The sequence below is a fragment of the Spodoptera frugiperda genome, chromosome 25, assembly GCF_023101765.2.
Source record: "Spodoptera frugiperda isolate SF20-4 chromosome 25, AGI-APGP_CSIRO_Sfru_2.0, whole genome shotgun sequence".
In the NCBI taxonomy this organism is placed as follows: Eukaryota; Metazoa; Arthropoda; class Insecta; order Lepidoptera; family Noctuidae; genus Spodoptera; species Spodoptera frugiperda.
Window position 1 is genome coordinate 11,120,111 of NC_064236.1, and position 12,675 is coordinate 11,132,785.

Genomic DNA, 12,675 nt, shown 5'->3' on the forward strand with positions numbered 1-12,675 from the left:
TGCTAAAGTCGGTAACACCACCAACGACCATCACATCCGCAACATTGTAGGGAGTTTTGGGTTGGGAGATAGGAATGACCGCGGGCAGAGACTGATTGAGTTTTGTATCGAAAAAAGCCTGTTTATCACCAACACTCACTTCCAGCATCACCCAAGGCGGCTTTACACGTGGACATCTCCAGGGGCAAGATATAGGAATCAAATCGACTATATACTTATAAACAATCGCTGGAAATCGTCCGTAAGAAATGTGAAAACATATCCCGGCGCGGAATGTGGATCCGATCACAATTTGCTCGTTGCAAGATTTGCGCTCCGTCTTAAGGCTCCCAGGAAATTGCTAAAGCCTAATCTAAGCGTTCTTGAATCACCTGAGCGAATCAAATTTAAAACCAGCGTAGAGTCAAAGCTCGCCGAACTACCATCCTTAGGCGAAGACCCTGACTCTCAATGGAACAACCTGAAAACGCAAATTAGAGAGGCTCTGGATGAGATTAAGGCCTGCAGAAAAAGTGGACAATCTGCACATAAAACCAAGGCGTGGCTCGCTCATGACACCTGGGAGCTAATACAAAAATGCAAAGACGTAAGAATGAGTGGTCAGCAAAACTCTAACGTCAGGAAGGAATACTCCAACCTTTGGAAGGCAGTCAAGAAGCAGTGTCGTAGGGATAAGAATAACTTTTTATCGATCATCTGTAACGAAATCGAAACTCACTCCCTAAAATTCCAGACTTCAGATCTGTTCAGAAAAGTTCGGCTCATATCCAAACAGTTCAAACCCAAGTCGTGGGTGATCACTGATGAAGACGGCACGGACATTACAGATCTTGAGGCCATAGCTGAGAGATGGCGCGTCTATTGTGAAAAATTGTATAACAGCCAGCAGCTCTCATCACACACCCTGCGCGCAAACTGGAGCGAAATGGATTTGGAGCCTGGAATCTTGCGATCAGAGATAACAGCGGCGATTGCAAAACTAAAGTGTAGGAAAGCCCCCGGTCCGGACCAGATAACAGCAGAAATACTCCAGGCCCTGGGCGATAGGGGTATTGATAGCTTGCATTACATCTGCAACTGTATCTGGCGGACTGGCGTATGGCCAGGCGATTGGACTGGGTCCATCGTTCTGCCACTGCACAAAAAGGGCTCCACAAAAAACTGCGATAACTACCGCACACTTGCCCTTATATCTCACAGCAGTAAGATCCTCCTGCATATCATCAACGATCGTATCAGACACTTCCTTGACTGGCAGATCCCACAAGTCCAAGCAGGTTTTGTCAAAGGAAGGGGCACACGAGAACAGATCCTTAATGTAAGACAAATCATTGAGAAGTCGTATGAATTCAACACCTCTTTCATTATGTGCTTCGTTGACTACAGCAAGGCTTTTGATTGTGTCGACTGGCAGAGCTTGTGGAGGGTTTTGTCGGATCTGGGAGTACCGTTACATCTCACTGCTCTTCTCCAATCACTTTACCATAACAACCAAGGCAAGGTAAAGATTAATGACATCCTCTCAAAGCCCTTCAAATTTAAAAAGGGAGTCAGACAAGGTTGCGTATTGTCTCCCATACTATTCAACATATATGGCGAGTACATCATGAGGCGTGTCTGCGAAGACTGGGAGGGTGGAATTACTATTGGCGGATCAAAAATATCTAACTTGCGCTATGCTGACGACACCACCCTTTTTGCAGCTAGTGAGGAGGAGATGTCAGTGTTGCTGGCGAGGCTGGAGCAGGTCAGCTTGGAGTTGGGGCTCCATATAAACAGGGCTAAAACTAAGGTCATGATTGTGGACCGTAGCAAATCTCTTTCTATGTCTGGCACACTAAACCTGGATACAGTGAACGAGTTCGTCTACCTAGGCTCGACCATAACCAACAATGGGTCATGTGAACAGGACATTAGAAGACGCATTGGGATGGCAAAGAGTGCTATGTCACAGCTGAGCCGCGTATGGGCCGACAGGAACATATCTCGCAAGACCAAGAGAAAGCTCGTCACCACCCTCATATTCTCCATCTTCCTGTATGGTGCAGAGACCTGGACCCTCAAAAGGGCTGATCGTTGCCGGATTGACGCCTTTGAAATGTGGTGTTGGAGGAAAATGCTCGGTATTCACTGGACAGAGCGTCGGACCAACGAGTCTATACTAGCCGAACTCCAATCACCCATGAGGCTCACCACCATCTGCCAAAGAAGATTTTTTGACTTCTTTGGTCACATTGCCAGGAAGAGAGGTGATAACCTGGAAAAGTTGCTGATCACAGGAAAGGTAGATGGAAAAAGACCAAGGGGCAGGAGTCCGATGCGTTGGTCGGACCAAATCCGTGCCACACTGGAGACCACAGTCTGCGACGCCATCCACATCGCCGAAGATAGAACAGCATGGCGAAATATAGTGAACCAGAGAGTTATTCGTCGGGGTCACGACCCTCAGCATTGAGGATAAACGACGCAAGGAGGAAGGAGGATTATGTATTTTATATCGTCCAAATGTCAAACTTACCTAGTTGGTTATACAATACGTATTTACCTGTGTACCAGAATAATTTTGTTTTGACAATTTGGACCAACACACACGCACACTTAATACACCCATAAGTTACCAAAAAACATATCAGGCAGGTCTTTTTCTGGACAATATCGACTTTCAGGGACATCGCTTGTGTAAATAACAATCTTTATTAATATTTTCATCGGTTCTCTTCTTCATAATACTCGTGTCGGATTTCACAAGCGACATTCGGAGCGTGTATCAAATTCTTTTCGTGTAATACGTTAACAAACAAGCGAATCCCCTCTCGATTATAAGTTGATACCCCTCACCGATACCCATAGGTACGGGATCCACGCAACAATCGGTTTGTTCATGTTATTTACACAAAGATAAATGTCCCACGCGTCAGCAATTTAGTTGCCGCAAATAAATAATAAGTATTCAACCTTTTATCGAAGAGCGAGTTTAAATCGAAAACACTTTTTTATGTGTTCTGGTATTGATAAAACTGGAATCTGTATCTATCGTATGGAAAGCCACATCGGGTTTCTTATAGCATTATATCCAAAAAGGATTTTATAAACTTCCGATGAGTAAGCATATTTTTTAGGTTCAGATACAAATAACCTAGTTAAAATAATCCTGTTCCTATACTGAACTGTTTCTCTTTTAATTAAATTTCAGTATTTTGCCGAACCAAAGATTAGTTCGTTCAAACAAACTCTTCAGCTTTGTATATTAAACTCCATTTCAGTTGGGATTTGACCGTGGAGGTAGGTATTTGAAGTTATTACAGGGCTGCTGATTACGTGAAAATTATCTAAAGGATAAATTCCACCGATAATACATATTTTCAACAAGATTTTATCATCCCTACAACCCTCGTGACTTTAAATATCAAATATCTAAGTACCCTTTCGTAAAAGGTATAGAATAGAAAAACTAAAATATACAACGTGTAACATATCAATTGCATGGCTTCTAGATAACATAACAAACGATACGGTAAGGGTTTTTTAAACTAATGTTTTCATGGTACCAAGTTATGAATTTTTCAAATCGCGCCGCCGCGCGATTCAAAATTAGGTAGACAGGTACGAGGCGATCAGATTGACAGAAGAAATGTTTCGAAATACTCGCTAGTGATCCCTGTAGTGTTGTGACACGTTTGTATGATTTAAAATCAAGAAACATACGATACCAAGTATTTGGTACAATTTTTTTTTTATCGTATTTTAAGCTGAAACTTTGTGTAGAGACTCTATTCAACCTCAGGCTCAACATCAGGGCTTCTTGATGTATATGGGTATTTTGTTACACGTTGTATAGACGAACAAATAAAATAAATATTAATTTACCTCTATTAATGGTAGAGGTAAACTATTCTTCACTTAGCGTTAGAAATAGTCCACATGAGACAGTCTTCATGGGACATTCGACCCATATGTTAATAGTGACGCCTTCTACATAGATATTTATTTGTCTAGATTACGTTCTTACACAATTTACTAAGTGCTTTAGTCGATTAGTCTGGACTGGACAGAACCAATGTATACCGGGGACGACGCCGTAATGATTAATAGCATTATTAGACGGTGGCTTATAAATAGATAGTAATTCAAAAATCAGCTCCTATTAACATTACCAGGAACAGCACGTAGAATATCTGGTAAGCCTTTCTCTCCTAGAAATATATGTGAGTATATTAAATCCCATCAAAAACATCCTGTAAAAAACCCAAGTCTCGCAGCTCAGTCTTTCTACCGTCAAAAGTTGTGAGATCCATGTAATACCAAGTCGGTTAATCTATTTAGTGTCTACTTGAAGGACGTTCTGTCTTAAGTTATTACATAAGTTATTATCATGCCAATATTAAAAATATTTAACGTTTTAAACAAATAGATCGACTTGGACATCGCTTGATTTGATTATTAGTATGTATCACACTACACAGCACGACGGGCCAGCGACCAACAGGAACGAGAGTTTCAATCGCGTGAGGCGCGAGAGACTAAAGAATCTAATATAATATTGTAATATTCATTTTGTTTTCATGCGATGTCCAAGTCGATCTATTTGTTTAAAACGTTAAATATTTTTAATATTGGCATGATAATAACTTATGTAATAACTTAAGACAGAACGTCCTTCAAGTAGACACTAAATAGATTAACCGACTTGGTATTACATGGATCTCACAACTTTTGACGGTAGAAAGACTGAGCTGCGAGACTTGGGTTTTTTACAGGATGTTTTTGATGGGATCTCACTTCTTTTTGTAGAGCCTTTCTTTTTGATACCATCTACTTCTAACGAATTTTGTTAAAGGTCTTATGATATTTTCTTATTTTTATATGTAGTCTTCCTCTTTTTCTTTTCCGGTACTACTTCTACCCACCCTATACCCCCTCCCTTGCCTCATATGGTAGGTACCTATCTACACCTATTAAATTTATAACCACCACCAACCACCAACTGCATAAATAACTTTGTAATCCCATATATTTATATGGGATTACAAAGTTATTGATGCAGTTGGTGTATTTGGAAAACTGGACCGAAATTACAAAATATTTAAGTTTTCCCATGATTAAGACACTAAACTCTATATGTATTCCAAATATGAAGCTTCTAAGTCTGCTAGAAGTGCCTTGGACTTTTGATGATCGGTGAGTCAGTGAGTGACAAAATTTAGAAACTTTAACAAGTTGTCATTCTTAAACTACTGGTTCAAATATACTGAAATTTTAAATATTCCGTGTTTATACAATGCCGGATTAGTTACTGAAGATTCAGGTTTCTTGCTTTATCCACAACCGAATTATAGGGGGTCGAAAAAGGCCAGAATTGCTTCGAGAAAAGGATGGTACGGCCGTGCGTACGCTTTTTTTGCTCGACTTGGCGGGGGCACTGCCGTGCCCCCAGATAGTCGTCAAGTACTCACGTCTTCAACTCATTTTCGATATTGTCAACAGCAAAATAGTTGAATGTGCAGCAAAGACTGAGCAAAGTATAAATTTGTTTGAACATCTCATCGCAGCTGTAGATTGAGTTCTTCCACATGCACTGCTGTACCAGATTACCGCAAGATGTAGCTGGTGACAGCTGGAACAACAATATTTATTCTACCATCTCTAATGGTCACATAAAATGTTTACGAGCTATTGGATACCGCTTCGTTTTACTGCAAGAAACCACATAGTTAAATAATGTAATGTTGTTTTTTGGAAACTTGAACCTAATTCAAACAAACATGTCATAAATGTATCGACTAATAGAAATAGCAACAAAGGCACTTACGTAAGTGCATTGTATGAACGGAAGCTGATAGCCACGTTGTCTAAAATCACTTCCAGGATGATTTCCCTTAAAAACACACTATAGCCAAATTACAACCAGAACCAGCATACTTTTGATCATACATTATAGGATATCAATCGATTAAAAGTGCCATTTTTGTAAACAAGAGTATTCATCATGATTCTTTACTTTCAAAACAAAAGCATTGAGCTTAATGTGAACATATTTTAAGCCAGGTTTTTAAAACTATGGGTCGCAAGCGAGCCTGTGGCGATATTAGTGGGCTTTGACTGTCGAAAGACACACTAACCAACCGTTCTGTATTTTATTTATCATATTGATAACAGTTTAATTCCCTGAAGGTGGGTCCTGAGTTCAGGAACTTAATTTAGATAGGTCGTAGACCTTTAGCAGCTTAAATTTAGTACAGCGATTAAATTTGATCTCAAACTTTGTACTTGATAATACAAAATCCAATACGTGGTAAGCTAATAAAATAGATTTTTTATAATACTACTTGAGATCGAATCTTCATAATATAACGAACAAAATTCTAAATTACAACATTTATTTGCAAACTGATCCAGAATTTTAAATAAACATGGAATATTGCATAGCACAATACAAACGACATACGGTAAGAATTTAATAAGCAGTTGTACCTATGTATGTAGGTATGTTGAATAAATTTAGCGTTCCCTCCCGATTATATTGACCTAAGTAGCTAGATCCGCTTAGTTGTTTGAACCACGTCAAATGATTTTTGCAATTTGGCAATTTCTGTAAATATTCAATACCTAAGTCATGTAGAATTATCCGATTTAGTGCATGTGGATAGATACGTAACGTACGTATGAGAACTTTCGCATTCGTAATGACAGTAGGTAGCCACCCTATATAGCCAACAAGAAAAAAAAAAGAAGTTTGGTAAAATCACTCACCTCTTTGAATAACACATCTATTGGCATGTTATTTAAGTCCAATATCGATTGTAAGACCTTCAACTGTTCCTTTTCTTGTTCACTTGCTGAAAAAGTAGAGTACAGCAGGGGTACGAGACGAAATGCTTCGAATACGTATTCTTCTGTGATGTTCTCAGGGAGCGTCCTAAATCAAATTTAATTGATGTTTATTAAATTAAAGTTTATTGTCTTTATTTTAAAGACCATTTTTGAAAAACCACATAGGTTCTTGCTTTATTCTTTTTATAGATTTGAGATGACCATTGGGGTCTTTTCTGATTTCTTCTCAAAGAAGTTTATTGGAAAATGCAATTCATTTTTGGTTTTACTGAAATGTATTTATTATTATGTCATTAATTTGTGTTACTAGTCTAGTCATCAACAGCCCGACAATTGCATTTACTGTCTACTCTGGACTACGGGCCATTTTTATTTAGGTACACAATAGGCGCACTATAATTTCATAAAAACAATGCCCTTCCTACAACCCAGGTAAAAAACTATAGAACCTATAGAGAAGTACTTACAAATTACGCGCCATATTTCTTGCAGCCTTTTTGGAAACTATGTTCAGATCACATATAGTAACAGCAGGGAATGGCACGTCCCATATAGCTCCCTGAGTGCTTTCTATAACCTAAAACAATGCAACATAAGAAGGAAATAGAAAATCTAACAGAATATAACTTTATGAAATACGACGTAGTTTTCCAATGCATTCTACATTCAATTTTGGCAAGCTGTAAACGTTAGGCTTTCGTCAGTTATGATACGATATAAGTTATAAGTGCCATATTAACCACTTTTTAATGAACGCAACCTAACCTAATCTCAACAATCCTTAAATTCCCAACCCCCAAAAGGCCAGCAACGCATTTGTAACGCCTCTGATGTTTTAAGTGTCCATGGGCGGCACCGATTGCTTACCATCAGGTGATCCATCTGCCTGATCTGCCCGTTTGCCGGTTTATTCCATAAAAAAGTGCGACCCATTACTCGGTCATCAAGTTTTGAAAATGTTTCTTATTTTTTACATTTCAGACTTATGTACACTAATTGCATACACTCAAGAATGTTTACACTCAAACGACAAATTAGCATCTCTGTGTCCATTGTGCGGGTATGATTTGCATGCATTTATAGAGCCCATGGAACACAGAATATAGAACATGAATATATAGCAACTGAACAACGGACCGGACTCTTTCTAAAATGTATGTAAAGACTAAAATCACACAAATCACATTAATTACGTCGATTAAAAATAATCTTCATGTGATTATAACAATATCTGGGAAAGTTTAGTATCACACCCGCGTCAATTGATGAAAGACTATCTACGTAAAGCTGATAACAAAAAGTATCATTAAAATATGCAACAATTATCGATGCTCTTTTTAATTTTCGTTTTTATACATTTTTGCAAATATTTACGAGAGCAATCGCGTTTTTGTAGTACAAAAACGTCATATTTTCTACGCACATTAGACATTCACAACTTAGTCCAGTCATTTGGTAGATAAAAAGGGGGTTACCTGGAAAGTTTTCCGGGAGTTTTGAAAATTGGTGAATTTATAGATTTGGGTATGCTCTTTTCGAATTTCAACTTTGCCACCTCGTACACTCGCCGCTCGCGCCGCCATATTGAAAAAATGGCGCCTAAAAACGGTTTTTTATTAATATCTCCGTTCCGACGCATTTTACGAAAAAATATTTATCTACAAAATTAAACTAGAAAAAATTTCCTACAATTTATGTATTGATAACTTTTTCATAAAATCAATAGTTTTTGGCGTACGAGCGCCGCAAAGTATTATTAGTCCAGTCAAATTAGGATTTCACCTCGGAATTTGAGATACCCAGCTTTAATTTTGTATATACTTGTATATTGACTGCCTGAAACTTGTCTCAAAACCTACATATGGTAGGGTGTAAGCAACTATTAAATTTTAAGGTCCAAAGGTCCCAAAAAACGTTATTTTGCGCTTTTTTGGAAATATCTCATTTCCTATGGGTTTTTGGTATTTGCATTTAATACCAATATTGTAGAATACAAAATTCTCTACAAATTTTGTCTAAACTTTTTTTATACAGTGCACCGTTTCCGAGATAGAGGGCGGAGAGAGCGCGGTCACTGCACCTCTTCAAAAAAATTTTTTTTCGTCTAACCTATCCGTGATGGTTGTCTATGGATAGGCCATTAAAAATACGTCATGGTTCCTAAAACCATTTTTCATCAAAATCAATTGTTTGAAAGATAGACACTTCCAAAGTGGAAAAATGAGGTCTATCGAATGTGTCCTGCCCTCTAACTTTTAAAATAAGTGAGTAAGAAAACTAAAAAAAATATATGCTGTAGATTTTAATGGAAACTTTCAAAGAAAATTGGTTTGAACGAGATATCATAATTAGTTTTTAAGAATTGATACATTTAAAAAAAACACATTGTTTGTACACGTGGTGGTGCAGATGAATAATACTTTGCGGCGCTCGTACGCCAAAAACTATTGATTTTATGAAAAAGTTATCAATACATAAATTATAGGAAATTTTTTCTAGTTTAATTTTGTAGATAAATATTTTTTCGTAAAATGCGTCGGAACGGAGATATTAATAAAAAACCGTTTTTAGGCGCCATTTTTTCAATATGGCGGCGCGAGCGGCGTGTGTACGAGGTGGCAAAGTTGAAATTCGAAAAGAGCATACCCAAATCTATAAATTCACCAATTTTCAAAACTCCCGGAAAACTTTCCAGGTAAAACTACCAAATGACTGGACTAACTGGACATTCAACATGAGCAACAGAAGGTTAGTCTTCTGCACGACTATGGAATTCCTCTACACTATAGGATTAGCCATATTTTCCAAGCTTGACGGGTGATTGGAGACCGCAGGTCACAACACCCACGGACTGAACTACAGTGACAAATGCATAGGAAAGTAGACCTTACGTTTATACTAATGAATTATTTATTACTAAAACAACCATGTTAATATTAATACTAATTGTGTTAATACTGCAAATGTGGTGCATGCCTACAATTGGCATAAGGACATGATCTTGTGTCTTCATCTTGTCTTTCTTTAATGTTGGTGTTTATTCTGTTGACATGCCTTATAATAATAAATAAACAAATGTTATAACCATGGTGGAGTAGTATATAATAAAAGGAAAATTATAGTTAGACGTATACGGTGCATTACTGTTTCAGAGTGTAACATTTTCAACAATAGGAAGTGTAACCTAAGAAGATTTAAACTTATTATCCGGCGGAACTAAAATATATTAAATGATGCAAGCATTGCACGCTACACACCTTACGGTTTAACTGTGCAGTTTTATCCGTACAGTCGAATTGTACAGATAAATCGTAGGTCCATACGGACTACACACTTTCATACGGCCTACACACTTTCATACGGCCTACACACTTTCAGTTAAACCTGTAGGTACTGTTCAACTGTTTGCTCCGCACACCTTACGACTTAACTGTACAGTCGCATTATACAGTTAAACCGTAAGGTATGTAGCGTATATAATACATTTTTTTTATGGAATAGGAGGCAAACGAGCAAACGAGTCACCTGATGGTAAGCGATCGGCGCCGCCAATGGACACTCGCAACACCAGAGGAAAATAAAAGTATAAGTAATAGATAAGTACAAACCATAAAAGAATAATACGATAGTTGGTACCAAGCTCTCAGACAAGCCGACTTACGCGTTGACAATGCTTTTTCTTGTACACAACAAGAACACAAGTAAGTAACAGTAGGTCCAGTATATACAGTAAGAACAGTAGTACACAAGTGGAGGTAATTTTCTGAGAACACTGTTTCACTGAACACTTTCGGTATTATACAATAACTTAGAGTGCATACAAGCATCTCCTGTAAGCCAGGATCTACAGTAGATACAACCATGTAAACGCCGGAACACTGAAGTCCGAATGACTGTCTTGGTTCCCGCAACGAAATAAACAGAAGATATTAATACTTACTGTAACAATAGGATTCCTTGCATACCAATTGTATGCTGTAACCACGAAGTAAGCAGCTATTGCTATGCTGGTCAGCACTGCTAACGCCCAACAGCATCTAATAATTACATAGAGATTAAATAAAAGCTTTTTAAAGCTTTACGTAAGCATAATAAAATATTTCTTAAATATAAAATACTCAGCATTCAAAGCGAGTTACACTCCATTAAACAACAGAGATGATCAAAGATCCAAAAATAAACAAAATGAGATCACTTAATAGTTCAATATCAAATTCATACTCATAGGTACGGTAAATATATCATATAGATAATTAGGTAAATAGGTAAGTATTATTTATTTTATGCCACTCATGAATATAAGACTTTTTGGTTTTATTTTATCCTAAACTAAAAATTACCCCTATTCCGATCGATCGACAATATTGATATTGTGATTTTTTTACATCTAAGTTGCAACACTAGCGCTCATTGAGTGTGGCTTTACATTCCGTACCCTCAATGCTAATTCAACAGCTACGATTAGGGTTGTACCTATAGTTTTGACATTGAATAATTATTAGGATTTTATTAGATTAAAATTGCATTGATATTGAGATTGGTTCCAAGAGAAAGCGCCCTGGATACACGAAGCTCCAAACTCAACAACTCTCTTTAAACATTTGATATGTTTTCAATCATTCTCGGCTTAAGTTCAGAATCTGTTTAATCTGATTGAATGTTTAGTGGTTCATTAAGGGTGTTTTATCACAAGAGACTTGCTATGTAGCTATGCTACGAAGATGTAATAGCTGAGCTGTGAAACTATGTGACCGTTTCCACTGATACTAAGCTATGTAGCTGTGTGAGTAAGATACGCAGCTTGAGTATACAATATGCGTATCGATAGCAAGGAAGCCATCAATAGCACACATCCATAGCATGCATCTTTCCATATAAAAACATAGCTTAGCTGAGTCCGTTTTCACTAGTGCTATGCTATGTGTACCGATGAATATGATTGGTGGATGCCAAACGCATCCACAGCAACGTAGCATAACAAATCTTTGGTGGAAAAGCACCCTTATACCCATGTAGGTACATAGCAAGACAAACAAATTGCGATACAACCCAAGTACAGAGTCAGGGCGCCCAACATAGAAGGCCCGCAAGCAGTTGATTATTCGAAAAAGAGTTACAGTACTACCTAATAGTTCAGGTATTTACGGAATAGTTCATACAGTAATTTATAAAAAAACACATCTCAATATCATTGTACCTACGCAGTGAGGACAAACTAGAATTTTATAATAACAATAAGGTAGACATTTCATATCATGTGTACAATGTACATACAGCAGCTAGAAGACGTCACAGGCATCGTTAGTGCTCGCGAAGTGTACAAACCTTTCACCGTAATTGAAATCTTCCATCACAATATATTTGTATCCGTGCAGATCCGTCCTCTTGCAAAACTCAACAAACTTGTTCGTGCAGAAACTTCTCTGCGATCTTTCCTTATTCCAATTATTATTGTACACAACTCTTCTTGACCTTATGTGCGAAAGTTGTGAGTTTAATTGTACCATGTTTGCGATGTTGCAGAAACTGTGCTTCGTGCCGTACGCTGTACACTCAACTTGTGATTTCAACTGTCGATTGGTGGTGTCCACACGAGCCAGTCATTATAAAGCTAGATCTATCAGAGATAACGCGAGTGCCTTTATAAATATTTAACTAATTGCCCACACACGCCATGGTCATTAATGACAGTTTAGTACTGTATTTAGGTGGAACGTTAATTTTTTATGGTTTCAAACAGTTTTGAGGGACTTATTTATAGGTACTCTCAATATTTTAAAAATTGAAAAATCCGTATATTTGGCTGAGTAAGCATCTCCATCTTCTTTACTGAAAATCTTTAAC

General features: G+C 37.6%; 2 protein-coding genes across 3 annotated transcripts in view; one reads left to right on the top strand and one right to left on the bottom strand.

The window, feature by feature from the left end:
- Nucleotides 1-12,461, bottom strand: part of LOC118269286 (sodium channel protein Nach) — a 36,109-nt gene extending 23,648 nt beyond the window's left edge. Inside the window, exons 1-5 of one of the 2 annotated variants that reach the window (XM_035584317.2) lie at nt 12,157-12,461; nt 10,772-10,868; nt 7,299-7,408; nt 6,751-6,916; nt 5,454-5,614 (exon numbers count right to left, since the gene is read on the bottom strand). In XM_035584317.2, coding sequence (XP_035440210.1) covers nt 5,454-5,614; nt 6,751-6,916; nt 7,299-7,408; nt 10,772-10,868; nt 12,157-12,338 — 716 coding nt within the window. In that variant the 5' untranslated portion in view covers nt 12,339-12,461. Of the gene's footprint in view, nt 1-5,453; nt 5,615-6,750; nt 6,917-7,298; nt 7,409-7,851; nt 7,978-10,771; nt 10,869-12,156 lie in introns of those variants that run through there. The other variant, XM_035584327.2, reaches the window with a different exon arrangement.
- The window catches only part of LOC118262794 (RUS family member 1), a 137,781-nt gene that overhangs the window by 108,870 nt on the left and 16,236 nt on the right, over nt 1-12,675 (top strand). The gene's annotated exons all lie outside the window — the stretch shown is intronic.